Below are 16,605 nucleotides of genomic sequence, written 5' to 3' on the forward strand. Positions count from 1 at the left end.
AAGCAAACTCCCTCTAGAGTGTATTATGAACAAAGGCCTCTAAGAAAGCAGTATTTTGAAGCCATGGTAGATATAGGGGAGTTTGAGCATTTACATTAAACTTCAAGTCTCTCATTTATTATTAATTAAATAATGATTGGGGTGGCCAAAAAGTTCGTCAGGTCTTTTCCATAAGATGGCTCTAGTAGAGCTTAGTTGTCTCTAACTTCATTTGAAACAATTTTGTTGGATTGCATTGTGACATATCAGTGTCATATGAGTATGCATTAAAAAAACTTATCAAAATCGGTGAATTTTTGTGTAGCCATTTCAATATTGAAGGTGAACAAAATATGCAATATTTTTGGCATATTATATTTTATTATTTCAAGAAAGGTAAAAACGCCACTGAAGTGCAAAAAAGATTTGAGCAGTGTATGGAGAAGGTGCTGTGACTGATTGAACATGTCAGCACATTCAAACATGGTTTGCAAAGTTTCAGGATGGAGATTTCTCACTGGACGACGCTCCACGGTTGGGTAGACCAGTTGAAGTTGATAGTGATCAAATCAAGACATAACAGAAAACAATCAATGTTATACCACATGGGAGACATCCAACATACTCAAAATATCCAAGTCAATAAAGCTGTTGGTGCAAATGAGAAATGTGCCTTTCATTTTACAAAAAAACCTAAATGAACTTTTTGGCCAACCCAATATATTTTATTTTTTAATTACAGTTGATATTCGATATTAGTCACAGGTGTATCTCATTCACTATTGACCCTAGTACTTGAAGTTTTTCTATTATTTTTGCTGAATAATTAAATTTCCTTTAACAAGGTGAAATTTCAAGATTTAGGAATTTTACTAATGAAATGAAGTCATTTTTCTCTTTCAGGGAACATACTCAAAAGTTAAATCAACTAGAAAATTGGATTTCATATGTATGTATTTGTTTTCATGATGATTTTCCTTTGGTCAAGTGTCTATCCAATGAAGTAACAACCCACTATACAGAGAAATTTAAAATACAGCATAATGTTAGAGACTTAACAGTTGTACTATATCCCATAGTTTTTAACAAGCAGTAGAACTACCTATTGTTTTTGATTTCAAGAAAGATACAAGATAGAACAGTCCAATGTGAAAATTACAGTATTGGTTTCCATAATCTTTTTACCCCTTTAAAACATGAATAAAATCTCACATATCTTGGATTGTAAAAATTTGACTATGCTACTGCAAAAGAGAGGGAAAAATAACAATAAAAATGATGAAGTAATAACTGAGAAACAATATTTTTTGGTATAATTTTAAAAGTTTTTCTAATATTATGATAAATTAATTTCTACAATGTGAAGCTCTGATCACAGAATATTTACTAAGATGGTTCTTTTGGCAATCTTATTTCTACCTCCATAAACTTGATGAAATAAAAACATTATGAGAGCATCTGCCTCAGGCTACTGTTTGGCATCTACAAAGCATTGAATGGAGCTAAGTTTTTTATATTTTCAATAAGGACTAAGAAAAATATTTTGAGCCCCAAAATTAAAAGTTCACAGGAAACACAGAAGCTACCAAGATATTTACTTGTTCTTCACAGGAAGCTGACCTAGAGCTCAAATTGGACAGCAATTCACAGGGTATCAGATACAGCAGTCTACGAAATATGTTTTGTGGGGTAAAGAGAAAAACCTCATCAATACATGTTTTGATAGTGAAGGTGAAAGTATAGCAGATAATTTTCCTCCCATGAACTGCTAGAAATAATAGAGATAAAAATGCAGAAAAACATTCTGATCTAAAAAGTGAAAAGTACCAGGAAAACAATAGCAGTTTTAAATGAGAATGATACAAATTGGATTAAGTCTCCCAATGAGGCCAACCAAGTCCATGGTAAATCAAAGAGCTGACGTCCACTTCAGTGATGACAAAACTCCGTTTTACATACAACCTCCATTATTTATTTACTCACACTGCGTCTGAATGTCTGTTCAGTCCTGTTAGTGATGTGAGGAGCACATAAGAAGGAGGACTCATGGACACAGAACACAGTGTGGTGACTGGGCGGGGCAGAGGTGGAAGAGGATATAGGAGGGATAAATGGTAACAGAAAAAAACAACTTGAAAAATGAACTTGAAAAAAATAAAAAAATAAATAGAATAGCCATCACATATATGAATCAATTAAAAAAAGAGACTAAATGTGTTGATTTTTAAAATCACTCATATGAGATTAAACAATTTGTGGATGGGGATAATTAACACAATCATGTTAGAAGGAAGGGTAATTATCATGTGTTTTATTGAACTGGTCAGAATGTAAAGCTAAAAGCTTTTTAAAAAGATGATTTTACAACTGAGCCAATTTTCATGATTTTTGTACACTTGTTTCCCCAATAACTGGCAAACACAACAGGCACTCAAGCAGTGTTTTTGGAATAGATCTAAGGAGTTGAGACTGCCTGAGTCTGAGACAAAGCAAAAAGGAGTTAAAAATAACCCAGAGACAGATTGGTTAAAAGGGGAATCCTTATTTTGAGTGAAGAAGTTCCTTCTAAACTATCCTAGCAGATATTAGCAACCATTGCTAGGTAAATAAGCCACAATTTACCCAGCAGTAATGGGGATGAAACGATTTTGTGCAAGTATGTTTCATGAAAATATACTAAAAGGTTGCTTTTTAGAACATAATCACCATTTCCTTTATAGATAGATACATCACTACCTTTCTAAAAGAAACTATTAGCAAATCTGGAATTTAGCAAATCCGAAAAGTAACAGCAAAACAAGAGGATAGTGAGTGGGAGCAAGGAGTCTTCTTACCTGTTGGCAGCGGCATCTCTTGTTGATATATTTCTGGATTAAATATTGTATGATTTAAAGAATCCAAATGAAACATCTGTAACAAAGAAAATTAAAATTTTCGATCTTTTTTTTCTAATACTGTATTAAACATTTGAAGTTAGTACACCTAAAACTTATTTACAGGAAAAAACAAAACAAAACTAAAGCCAAATAACAAAAACCTGAAAATATTTCAAATCAGGATTTTAAAAATGCCTTCAGGAGACCTAGCTAAACGCTCCTGTGTATGCAACTTCATATGGGGCTGGGCTGTGCATCTGCATCTGCATCTGCGACGAAGGCACATGAGGAGGAGGACCCAGTGGCAGAGTGCACAGAGGCAGCTTGCTTCACTCGTTCATCTTCAGGGCCCGGTCTGTGTTTATCGCACAGTGGACACTTAATAAACATTTGTTGAATGAATGGCAAAGCTCATACTCTCTCAGAAATATAAGCATAAGAATATAATCCTAGAAATCTATACTTCTTTTATGATGGTAATAAATAAACCCCTACTCTAGACATTCAACTTCAATGCCTGAAAGAATGAGACATCAGCCTGGAACACTATACAGGAAAACAAAAAATATTACTTACAGTCCAAGAAGCAGGACACTGAGCACTGGGCTCCCTCACTTTTTTTTAACTTTCATTTACCTAGCACAACGCAAAATTACCTGGAATTTAGTGCGTGTGGTTGGCTGAGGAATGATGCCATCAAAGCCATCCACATCCATTATAATCCCCAGGATGTGTGAATACTCTCTCACAGAGCAAAAGTGATTCTGCAGATATTAATGTAAGAATCTAAAGACTGGGAGATTCTCCTGGATTATCCAGATGGGCCTGATAAGAGGGATGCGGGATAGCAAAGTGAGTAATAGGAGGTGTGGCAATAGGAGTGAGAGGCTGGAGTGATGGAAGGGGTCACAGGCACAAGCCAAGCAATGCAGGCAGCCTCTGGAAGCTCAGAAAGGCCAGGAAATGAAAGTTTCCAGAAGGAAAGCAGCCCTGCCAACTCCCTGATTTTAGATTTCTGACCTCCAGATTATAATAGAATAACCTTGTATTGTTATAAACTACTAAATTTGAGGTAATTTGTTACAGCATCAAGAGAAACATATTTTCTTCTGGGCATGAAATATATTTTGATGGAATTACATTCTATTTTCATATGTCAATAATAATTACTTATCCCAAGAAAAAAGTTTTCTCTCCATTTACTTTAGCAGAGACTTCAAATTGATATTTCTGTTGAAAATGTTTGTGGACAAAATAGAAACCAGCCATATTTCACTTTTTATGATATGCTAGTTGGTAAGTGTTCTGGATGTGGCGTTTGAAGAAATAACCAGTATTACAATTTACCTTTTCCCCTTATTACTAGGTGGTTGAACCTAGATGCTTAGTTAAATAAAGAGTAATAAACAGTGTTTGAATAAAGACCACTTCACATTCCTTTGTGAGGTATGCAGATTTTCAATTCAAGAACAATAAATGTGCTTTACTTCACTGCTCAAGAGTCAAGTTCATCTATGCTTTTGTTTGCTGAAAAGGAAACATAAGATTGAAAAAACATGTTATTGTAAAAACGGGCCCCACCTTACACAGTATTCTCAGAGCAGAAAGTATCAGAGCAGAAAAGATGACCAAGCAGAAAAAAAATATTTCCTATGGTCCTGTAGGTGGTTAAAATGATTAGAGGGCAAAAACACCCAGCTTAGGAGACAGACACGCACTCCACCTCAGACAAAGAAGAGAGCAGCTGTGTTGTGTGCAGCCTGCTTTGTGTATTAGGTTAAAGGTGGAGAGCAAATTCCAGAGTCTGCTGTAATGCTGAGATTAACTCACTGAAGACAAGTCAACTTCTGGAAATATATACCATTAAGCTTGAGACAAGGGGAAAATACCCAAATTTCAAGGACTTTTCCCCTAAAAAAAAAAGGAAATATGAGAGCATGCCCCACCCCTGTTACCGATCACAAAAATGCCCACATAAGAAAAACTTTTGAAATGAATGTTTTTAGCAGATTTTACTCTTTTGTGGCATCTCTTGTTGATAAGATTTCCTGTACATAAACAGGAAAGAATGGTCTAAAACCAAGAATAATCAACTCTGATGCTGGTTAGATTTTGCCTTTAATTGTTAGAGATGGCATATTAAAAACGAAAGGTAAAACACAGGTTTTTGATAATATGAGTGGCCAAATGTTTTTCATGCTATAATCAATGAAAATACTTCTAGATTTATCCTCTATCACCATTTTTACAACAAAGTTCAAAAGGAGTGCCTTAATGTAAAAAGCAATGCATACTCATTGTTTCTAAATCAATCAGAACATCATCAAGAGTAATGTGTGCTAGGTAAGTCTACTTTGTTTTAAAAAGCAATAATTAGACCCCTTAAAAGTATTTCACTTTGGGTTTTACTTTTCTGACTGATTGTTTGCATGTGCAAATTTGGGAAATTGATTTTTTAGGTGGTTGCTACTGAAGATTAAGTGTGAAAAGATTATGAATCTTGGCCCAGGGTGTGCCCTGGAGCCATGCGTTCCTTCTCCTTGTTTAACTACACCTCCTGAATCCCAGCTACATGGACTTCGTTTGGAGAGTCCTCCACAACTCTGCTCTTCCCTCCATGCAGCGGGGAGCAGTGCCCCTTCAACATGTCTGTGCCATTCTGTGCCGACTACTATTACAGTATTTATCACCACATGAAGCTATTTATGTCACTGTCTCTATTAGAATAACAGCTTTTGAAATTAGGGTTTATGTATCACTTATTTTTGTAATCCCCTCCTTGGCCTATGTTCTGCTACATAATACTGCCTTAATAAATAGCTGCTGAACGCATAGAACTCAGCAGTTTATAAATTTCTTGAATCATTATATTAAAATTTTAATATTGCCATTGTAATACCTAGAGTCTGAAAATTGCTTTCAAATGGCTCACCTAACAATATATTAGTATAAAACTATTGTATACATAAATATAAAATATATAGATGAAAGCAAAATATTAATAACCAACAGAGATTCCTTAGACTATTTAATATTTCTATAGGCTTCACATTTCTCCAAGTAAAAAACTAGGAGAAAAAGAAAAAAAGGACACTCATATCTCTTTATAACTGCTAATATAACAAAAAGTTTAATGCTCCCAAAGCACATTCACTGTCCATTAAGTCTTTTCAACACCTGTTAGTGTGGGGTTAGCACTCCTTTTCTGCAAAGGAGAAAAGTGAGGATCAGAGAGTGCTAAGTGACTCCTCCAGTTTTAAGAACTCATTAGTAGCAGCCAGCATGTACCTAGAGACCTTCACATTCTAAGTCCAAAAGGTCTATTTTGGTCTGTCTCTTCATTCGATGAGGTTTAAATAAATATTTTGCTACACCAATCTGTCTCTTCATTTGATGAGGTTTATATAAATATTTTGTGTTTCCCCCAAAAGGATAAGTTCAAGTCCAAACCTTCATACCTGTGAATGTGAATGTGACTTTATTTAGAAATAAGGTCTCTGCAGATGCCATCAAGTTAAGATGTAGTCGCACTGAAGGATGGGCCCTAAACCCAATGGCTGGTGCCTATACCAGAGAAAAGTGAGGGAAACCTGGATACAGAGAAATGAGAGGCACACATGGACGAAGGCCCTGTGCTGGAGTGATACAATTTCAAGTGAAGGAATGCTAAGATTGCTGGAAACCACCAGAAGCTAAGGGAATGGCATGGAACAGATTCTCCTTCAGAACTTCTGAAAGTAACCAACCGTGTCATCATCTTAATCAGAACTGTGATAAAATATATTTCTGTTGTTTTAGGCTACCCAGTTTGTGGTCAATACAGTAGTTATCATTTGACCTGTAGCACATATAATTTTTATGTAGCAATGTGTGTAACAGCAGGGTTTAAGTTACTCATTTTATAAGACATGTCCTCTCTGACCTTATATGCAGGGAGAGTGAAACTGAAGAAACAATATAAAAGAAAAGAAATTTTTACCAATTTTGTTTGTCTGGTAGTTACTATTGTTACCTCTGTGTATTTTAAAATATGAATATACTTACAAAAAATTATTAGTGAGATGATATTATTATACCTACTTGTTCATGCCCTGCCAGATATGGATCCTCTTCTGCCATGCTGGAGCTGCATATCAAAACAAAAGAAAAGCAAACTGTAAGACTGAGATGAACCTTAAAAATTCCATCACACACTTCTGGTCAAGATGGCAGCATATGTAAACATGGCTCACCTCCTCACACAACCACATCAAAATTGCAACTACATTGTAGAACAACCATCACTCAGAAACATCAGAAATTGAGTTGACAACTACAGAATTAAAGAAACCACATCCATCCAGACTGGTAGGAGGGGAGGAGACATGGGAAGGGCTGGTCCCACATCCACATGTGGTGAATACAAATTTGGAAGGGATATCATGGGAGCTAGGAGTCCCAGCCCTACACCAGGTCCCCAGCCAAGGGTTCCAGTGCCAGAAAAATAAGTCCCCAAACTTCTGGCTGAAAAAACTAGCAGGAACTGAGTTGGGAAAAATAACTTCTGGAGCCCCACACAGTTCCTCTTAAAGAACCCACTCACTCCCTCTGAGTTCCAGCACTGGCATAGCTTGAAAGGTAACAGTGGTATATAGGGAGGAACTGAAATATCTGGCATCAAGGTGAGAGCTAGGGGACAACTTTCTCCCAGACAGAAAGGTAGGCAGAGGCCACTGTCCCTTTTCTGAACCCTCCCCCCACAGAGCCACAGAGCTGGCAGAAGTGTGCCATTTGACACTCCATTATCTGGCTAACACTATTTACCCTGCCCAGGAGATCCCCTGAGACTTCATTCCATTCAACTTATGGGTCCACCCAAACTGTTAATAGATTTTTCCATATGAATGGCTGGTCTTGACTCATACTTCACAACTTTCTAAATCCTCTAAAATAAGCAACAGCCAGCCTCACTGAGCCTCCAGGCCCCCCGTCCTACTTGCTAAGTAGCCCTAGGCATGTCACTAGTAGCAGCCAGCCTATATTCACAGCTTGGCTTTGCCTAGGAATCTCCAAGCCCAGCACAAGTAGCAGCACTCTCAGATTGCTTTATAGTCCAGGCAGGGTGGCCCTAGGCAAAACTTAGGTGGGGGCTGACCTTGGCCTACACCACCCAGGGAAACCCCAGACCCTAGGTACCCACTGGACAGCTACACACCACATCGGAGCACCACCACCCTGCCCCTGCACAGCTGATACTCGATGGAGGGCAGAGGTTGGTGGTCAGAGGTCACAGCCAGTCCTTGCACTTGACTGGCCTGGATAAATCCCTCTCATTGACCTTCCAAGAGCAATCAAGGATCAACTATAAGAGGAGGGTGTATTAAGCCCACATGAAGGACGCAGCTCAAGTACTCAGCTTGGGTGATAGGGGAGGCTATGCCACTGGACCCTATAGGACATCTGCTATATTAGGCCATCTCACCTAGATAGGGAGCCAGAGCAGTTCTACCTAATACATAGAATCAAACACAGGGAGGCTGCCAAAATGAAGAGACAAAGAAACATGGCCCAAATGAAAGAACAGGTCAAAACTCCTGAAAAAGAGCTAAACAAAAGGGAGATAAGCAATCTACCAGATACGGAGTTCAAAACTGGTTATAAGGATGCTCAAGGAACTTAGTGAAGACCTCAACAGCATAAAAAAGATCCGGTTAAAAACAAATGACATGCAAATTAAAATAAAGAACAATTTACAGGGAAACAACAGTACAGTGGATGAAGCCAAGAATCAAATCAATGATTTGGAACATAAGGAAGCAAAAAAGAATAAATCAGAACAACAAGAAATAAAAAGAGTCCAAAAAAACAAGGAGAGTGTAAGCAGCCTCTGGGACAACTTCAAGTGCTGCAATATTCGTAGCATAGGGTACTAGAAGAGAAAGAGTAAGAAATTGGAAATCAATCTGAAAAAATAATGAAAGAAAACTTCCCTAATTTGGCAAAGGAAATAGACATGCAAGTCTAGGAAGCACAGAGTCTGAAACAAAACGGATGCACAGAGGCCGACTCCAAGACACATTGTAATTCAGATGCAAAGGTTAAAGATAAAGAGAGAATCTTAAAAGCAGTAAGAGAAAAGAAACTAGTTACCTACAGGGGAGTTTCCATATGGTTGTCAGATGATTTCTTAAAAGAAACTTTTCAGGTTAGAAAAGATTGGCAAGAAATATTCAAAGTCATGAAAAGCAGGGACTTACAGCCGAGACTACTTTACACAGCAAAGCTATCATTTAGAATTGAAGGGCAGATAAAGAGCTTCCAAGACAAGAAAAAACTAAAGGAGTTTATCATCACCAAATCCATTACCGTATGAAATGTTAAAGTGACTTATTTAAGAAAAAGAAGATCAAAAGTACAAACAACAAAATGGCGATAAAAACATATATATCAACAATTGCATCTTAAAAACTAAGCAAACAAGAAGAACAGAGATAGCATCATGGATATGGAGAATGTTTTAATGGCTATCAGATGGGAGGGGGGTGTGGGAGAATGGATGAAGAGGTGAGGGGATTAAGAAGTACAAACAGGTAGTTACAGAATAGCCATGGAGGTTTAAAATACAGTATAGGAAACAGAGTAGCCAAAGAACTTACACATATGGCCCATGGATATGAAGGATGGTGTGGAGCTTACCTGAGGGAGTCAGGGGTGCTGAGTGGAGGGGAGAAAAGGGGGGCGGAATTGGGACAACTGTAATAGCACAATCAAAATATAATTTAAAAAATTAAAAAAGAAACGAGAAAAATATCCACCATGCAGGAGTAAACTGTATTATTCCAGTAAGACCAAATACAACCCTTTTTATAGCCTTAATGCAGTTCTTTGGAATTTAAATCTAACAGCAGATGGACTGCATAATGAAGGAATTGCCATTTATATATAATCTAAAACCTTTACATCAGGCTCATAACAGTGACCTGTAGTTTGGTACAACCAATCTTCATCTCCAGTATAAAAATTGTGCATATTTGGATTTTTTGAGGGTATTTCTTTTTGCCACCTTGTAGACTTCAAGGATTTATAGTCTTTGCTCTTTGTGTAGATCATTTATTTTCCAACCCTTCATGAATTCTGTGACGGTGTGAGAACTGTCTCCAAGCTTTCTGCTTGTTGCACAAGTTAAGAAGCTAAGAGGGGGCCATTCTGCTGCAAATGGGCCTGCCTGGTCAGTGCACCATGGCACCAGGGGAGGTTGGTCATAGTGTGCCGTGCTCTGTCCTTTAGTGTGTCCCACTGCAACAGGCTATTTCCTGCCATTGTCAAAATGTAGTACCCCCTTAACCACAGTTTCACTTTCTGCAGTTTCAGTTACCCAAGTGGGAACATTCCCAAAGTGAACAATTCTAAGTTTTAAATTGTGTGCCTTTCTGAACAGCGTGATGAAATCCCCTGCCATCCTACCCAGAATGTGAATCATCCTCTGTCCAGTGTCACCATGCTGTGCATGCCACTACCTGTTGGTCACTCAGTAGCCATTTGGCAGATTGACTGTCACAGTATCTCAGTGCTTGCAAGCACTGAGACCACAAGTCATCCTTGTTTGACTTGATAATGGCCCAAAAATGCAGGTACTGATGCTGGCAATTGGAATATGTCAAAGAGAAATCAGAAAGTGCTTCCTTTAAGTGAAAGAGTGAGCACAGTACAATAGGATATTTTAAGAGATAGAGAGAGACTGCATTCACGTTACTGTTATTATAGTATATTGTTATAATTGTTCTATTATGTAATTAGTTATTGTTGTTAATCTCTTACCAGGAATAATTTATATATCAAACTTTATCATTCAATATGTACACATAGGGAAAAACATAATATATATAAGGTTTGGCATTATCCTTGGTTTCAGGCGTTTACTGGGGGTCTTGGAAACCCCCATGTATGAGAGGGTAGTACTGTACAGGAATACTATAATATTAAAATGGTAATAATTCCACTGCTAGGATTATACCCTAAGAATCCTGAAACACTAATTCAAAAGAGCCTATGCACACCAATGTTCATAGCAGCACTATTTACAATAGCCAAGTGCTGGAAGCAAGCTAGGTCCCCATCAGTAAATGAGTGGATCAAAAAACTGGTACATTTACACAATGGAATACTATGCAGCAGAGAGAAAGAATGTGCTCCTAGCCTTCACAACACCACGGGTGGAACTTGAGGGCATTATGCTAAGTGAAGTAAGCCAAGCAGTGAAAGACAAATACCATATGATCTCATCTATAAGTGGAACCTAATCAACAAAACAAACAAGCAAGCAAAGTATAACCAGAGTCACTGAAATAGAGAACAAACTGACAGTAACTACAGGGGAGAGGAAAAGTGAATAATGGGGGAAAGAAGGAAAAGGGTCACCAAGGATCATGTGTAAAGGATCCAGGGGCAAAGCCAAAGGGGAAGGATTGAGGGTGGGAGTTGGGGGTGAGTGGGGTGGGGAAAAATGGTAGCAGGAAAAGGGAGACAACTATACTTGAACAAGTTTTAAAAATTTTAAGAAAAGAAGTATTCAAAGTCATGAAAGGCAAGGACCTACATCCAAGATTACTCCATCCAGCAAAGCTATCATTTAGAATGGAAGGGCAGATAAGTGTGTCCCATACAACGTAAAGCTAAAGGAGTTCATAATCATCAAGCCATTATTGCATGAAATGTTAAAGGGACTTATCTAAGAAAAAGAAGATAAAAAATATGAACAGTAAAATGACAACAAACTCACAACTATCTACAACTGAGCCTAAAAAACAAAAACAAAAACCAAACTAAGCAAACAACTAGAACTGGAACAGAATCATAGAAATGGAGATCACATGGAGGGCTATCAGTGGGGGAGGGGGAGAATGGCAGAAAAGGTACAGAGAAAAAGAAACATAAATGGTAGGTACAATTAAGAACAGTATGGGAAATGGAGAAGCCAAAGAACATATATGGATGACCCATAGATATGAACTAAGCGGGGGGTGGATGCTGGTAGAAGTGGGGGTACAAGATGGAGGGGGATAAAGAGGAGAAAAAAATGGGACAACTGTAATAGCACAATCAATAAAATATACTTTAAAAATAAAAAATAAAATGGTAACAAAACACATAAAAATAAGAGCCCTTATTATTAAGGCTATAGTCTCAGATTTAATCAACTGCAGCCAGATATGAATATACTGCAAGCCCTAGTAATCTATTGCCCAGAGGGCCTGAGAAAAATGAATAGTCGCAGTGTCAGATAAAAATAGTATCTAAAATTATATCTCATTTTGGATTTATTTATTTAAGATAATGATAATGTCTTTATCATTATTTTAAATATAGGTTAATATTTAAATTTACTAAGATCAAATTTTAGATATATTACATGGAAAATTTAAAAAGATAAAAAAGAAGGTTGAAAGCAAATATTAATTCCCGAGGCAAAGTTTCTTTCCCCTCATGAAGTCTATAAAGCACTAAAGGGCAACTGGGACTGGGGCTGAAAATGTTAGCTTCCCACCAAAATTTGTTCTCTCTTTTCCCACAGGAGAGTTGTAGCTGGAATAGTGACTGCTCAGCTAGAGTATACCCCACACTGCCTGGGAGTTAGGGATGGCCATGAGGAAATGCTCACCAGTGGAATGTCAGAAAACTGCTGTGTGTCACCTCCAGGTCCAGGCTTAAGGCCCTTGACATAGTATTGTTTTTTCTCTTTCCTGCTGAATAAAACCCAGACATGGAGAAGACAGACATATTCAATGAAACCTTCTAGATGTCCATTAGAGCCCTGTGTGACTGCTGAGGCATGAGTCAGCCTCGTGAGGATTCCTAGTGGGATACAGAACAGTGGCCAACTTCAACAAAAGGGGAAAGGGCAGCTCTCAGTCCTATGGAACAAGTCCATGAGGATTTGCAAGAAAGTATTAGTCTAAACAAGAAACTACTCATTGAAGATTTACAAATAGCTGTCATCAATAAAGACAAGCAGTTAAAAAGGGAAAATTCGACTTGATACCATAAGAGAAATTTAGTCATTCGGAATCAAAGAGTTTTGCCATTGCCGCATGTGTGACTTGATATACAACTCAATTCACTGTGGTCTGTTTCTTCATCTGTAAAATGACAGAGTTTAAAATGTCCATACTACCCAAAGCAATTTACACATTCAATGCAATACCTATTAAAGTACCAATGGCTTATTTCACAGACATAGAACAAACACTTCAAAAATTTATATGGAACCATAAACGACCCCGAATAGCTACTGTAATTTTGAGAGAGAAGAGTAAAGACTAAACTATACTACAAGGCCACTGTAATCAAAACAACCTGGTACTGGCATAAAAACAGGCACATGGACCAATGGAACAGAACAGAGAGCCCAGAAATAAACCCAAGTCTCTATGGTCAATTAATATTTGAGAAAGGAGGCAGCAACATAAAATGGAGTAAAAATAGCTTTTTCAGCAAATGGTTTTGGGATAACTGGACAGCTACGTGCAAAAAAACGAAACTTGAGCACCAACTTACACCTTATACAAAAATAAATTCAAGGTGGATAAAAGACTTAAATATAAACCGTGACACCACTAAAGTCCTAGAAGAGAACGTAGGTAGGAAAATCTCAGATATTTCACGCAGAAACTTTTTTACTGACATGTCTCCTAGAGCAAGGGACATAAAAAGGAAAGAATAAACAAATGGGGCCTCATCAAAATAAAAAGCTTTTGCACAGCTAAAGAAAACAGTATCAAAATAAAAAGAGAACCAACTGTATGGGAAAACATATTTGCCAATGATACCTCAGACAAGGGTTTAATCTCCAAAATATATAAAGAACTTACATGACTCCACACTAAGAAGACAAGCAACCCAATTAAAAAATGGGCAAAGGACTTGAACAGACACTTCTCCAAGGAAGACATACAGAAGATCCAAAGACACATGAAACAATGTTCAATATCACTAGCAATCAGAGAGATGCAAATTAAAACTACAATGAGATACCACTTCACACCAGTCAGAATGGCCATCGTAAACAAAGCAACAAACAACAAGTGTTGGAGAGGTTCTGGAGAAAAGGGGTCCCTAGTGCACTGTTGGTGGGACTGCAGACTGGTACAACCACTATGGAAAGCAGTATGGAACTTCCTCAGAAAACTAAAAATGGATCTGCCTTTTGACCCTGCAATTCCACTGCTGGGACTCTATCCTAAGAACACTAAAACACCAATACAGAAGAACCTTTGCACCCCGATGTTCATAGCAGCACAATTTACAATAGCTAGGTGCTGGAAGCAACCAGATGCCCATCAGTAAATGAATGGATCAAAAAACTATGGTACATTTACACAATGGAATTCTATGCAGCAGAAAGAAAGAAGGAGCTCCTACCCTTTGCAACAGCATGGATGGAGCTGGAAAGCATTATGCTAAGCAAAACAAGCCAGGCAGTGAAAGGCAAATACCACATGATATCACCTTTAACAGGAACCTAAACAACAAAACAAAGACAACAAGCAAAATCTAACCAAAGACACTGAAATAGGGGACAGACTGACAGTGACCAGAGGGGAGAGAAGAGGGAATTTCAGGGGAGAATTGGAAGGGTTTACAGGGACAAATTTAAAGGACACATGGACAAAAACTAGGGGGAGGGTGGTAATGGGAGGGAAGTGGGGAGGGTTGGGTGGGTGGGCTGGAATGGGTGTAATAGGGAGAAAACTGTACTTGAACAATGATTAAAATAAAATTTAAAAAAATTTAAAAAATGACAAGAGTTTGATAGGATGGACTTTTGAAAGGAACTCAGAATGTTACTTAGCTGATAAATGCTTATTCAAAAAACAAATCACTAAATCATAACACTTTTTTGTGAACTTAGATTTTTATATATACTCACTATAGATCTACATTAAAGAATCAATAGCCTAATTTTCAGGTATATGGGGAATACAAGTAAAACAGTATTACAATACAGTGGTAATACCAGTTACAACATTCCATGTAAAAAAGTCCTTATTACTAGAATACAACAGGACCTCAATCCCACCCCACCCCACAAATAATAAAAATAAAACCATCTTTTTTTTTGTCTTTAGGCTTTCCATTAATCTGGGCTGATCACTTGAATCCTCTCAAACAATTTTAACCCACAGTTTTCAAAAGCAGAGATGAGGCTGTTGACTTGTTAAACCTTCAGACACATTGAGTACCTCTATTATGTTCAATATACTTATATTTTTAAACTTGTGGATGGTTTCCTGACCTTTGAATGCATGGATTTAATTTTTTTATTAAAAATTTTCTAAATTTTAAATTTTGTATTATTTTCTTAGTTCTTTCTCTTTTATAAAAATTTTTTGCCTAATACCTTGCCCCACCCACCCAGCACCTCCTCTCCCCAAAAGCTGTCAGCCTGCTCTCTATCTATGGGTTTGTCTCTATTTTGCTTATTAGTTCAGTTTGTTCATTAGATCCCACATATGAGTGAAATCAATAGTACTCGCCTTTCTCTGACTGGCTTATTTCACTTAGCATAATGGTCTTCAGGACTATGCATACTGTTGCAAGGGGTAAAACTGCCTTCTATTTTACAGCCAAGTAGTATTCCATTGCGTAAATGTATTGCAACTTTTTTATCTGCTTATTTGTTGATGGGCCCTTAGGCTGCTTCCAAATCTTAGCTATTGTATATAATGCTGCAATGCATTTAATATGAAGCAGCCGTCACTCTAATTTAAAAAACTCAACAAATCTACTTTATTAGAACTGATGCAGGGTTATTACCATGGTCACTATTGTAGTGAAAACCTTAATGAACCTAAACTGTAGGCACTGAACAAACCACCCAATTGAACACAGGCCTCCATCCAGCAACCTTCCATGCACAAATGTGTGGTGAAGGACTCATAGTTCTAAAAGCCCAACGGCAGCCCCAAAGACACTTGGGTGATGGTTAAATCTAAACTTTAACACACTGTGTAAGACAGTTTAAGTTCACTACAAAGAGCTGATGTAACAGTAGCCCCAGAATGATGTCAATGTTAATTCATAATTTAAAAATAAATGTCGAAAGAAACCAAGAATTATTTGGAAAGGATGAATCACTGAGTAATATTTGCATTAATTGTGAAGCAGGTTTAATTTCAAAATTTTGAAATACCAACAAGCCCTTGGAACTGAAGGATTAGGAAAGACCAGGGAAAGCCCCTTCTGCACCCCTGCTTCCCCAGCCCCTTCTCTCACTTTCCCTTTGCACAGTTCTGTGCTTTTGAGGAAGGATCTTGAAACAGAAAAGGAGATGCTGGGTTGACTGCTGAGATGATGGCCGAGATGATGATTTAGACCTCTGTCCCCAAAGGTGAGGTTTTCAGAAACATTTTCACACCATGAAAACAAAAATAGAAAATGTAGCTAGTTAGCAGTAAATAAAACATCTTCTTCAGTGAACTGTTTGTATTTCTCATATGAGAAGCATAATATTATAATTGGCTAAGTTCTAAATATGTGATGAGTTCACATGAAATGCCTCAAGAATTATTTTCTGCACCTATGTGACAATCCCATTACTGACTTCAAAGGCCAGTGTAAGCAGTTCTTAGTGAAGGTGACAAGACCATGGCCAGAGGTTTGGACCATTAAGGATGGAGCTGGAGGTGCTGCCCTCCTTGTCACTGGGGAAACTTTATAGAATCAGATAAACTCATACTTTTTGCCTGGAGCCCACTATAAGAAATCACATTCT

General features: G+C 37.7%; 1 protein-coding gene across 3 annotated transcripts in view; it reads right to left on the minus strand.

Moving 5' to 3' along the window:
• The window catches only part of NFKB1 (nuclear factor kappa B subunit 1), a 128,873-nt gene that overhangs the window by 90,578 nt on the left and 21,690 nt on the right, over positions 1-16,605 (minus strand). For 2 of the 3 annotated variants that reach the window (XM_028506770.2, XM_036025942.1), the window contains exons 2-3: positions 6,936-6,981; positions 2,814-2,889 (exon numbers count right to left, since the gene is read on the minus strand). In XM_028506770.2, the coding sequence (XP_028362571.1) occupies positions 2,814-2,889; positions 6,936-6,974 (115 nt within the window). In that variant the 5' untranslated portion in view covers positions 6,975-6,981. The remainder of the gene's footprint in view (positions 1-2,813; positions 2,890-6,935; positions 6,982-16,605) is intronic. The other variant, XM_036025951.1, reaches the window with a different exon arrangement.

Source organism: Phyllostomus discolor, chromosome 1, assembly GCF_004126475.2.
Source record: "Phyllostomus discolor isolate MPI-MPIP mPhyDis1 chromosome 1, mPhyDis1.pri.v3, whole genome shotgun sequence".
Classification (NCBI taxonomy): domain Eukaryota; kingdom Metazoa; phylum Chordata; class Mammalia; order Chiroptera; family Phyllostomidae; genus Phyllostomus; species Phyllostomus discolor.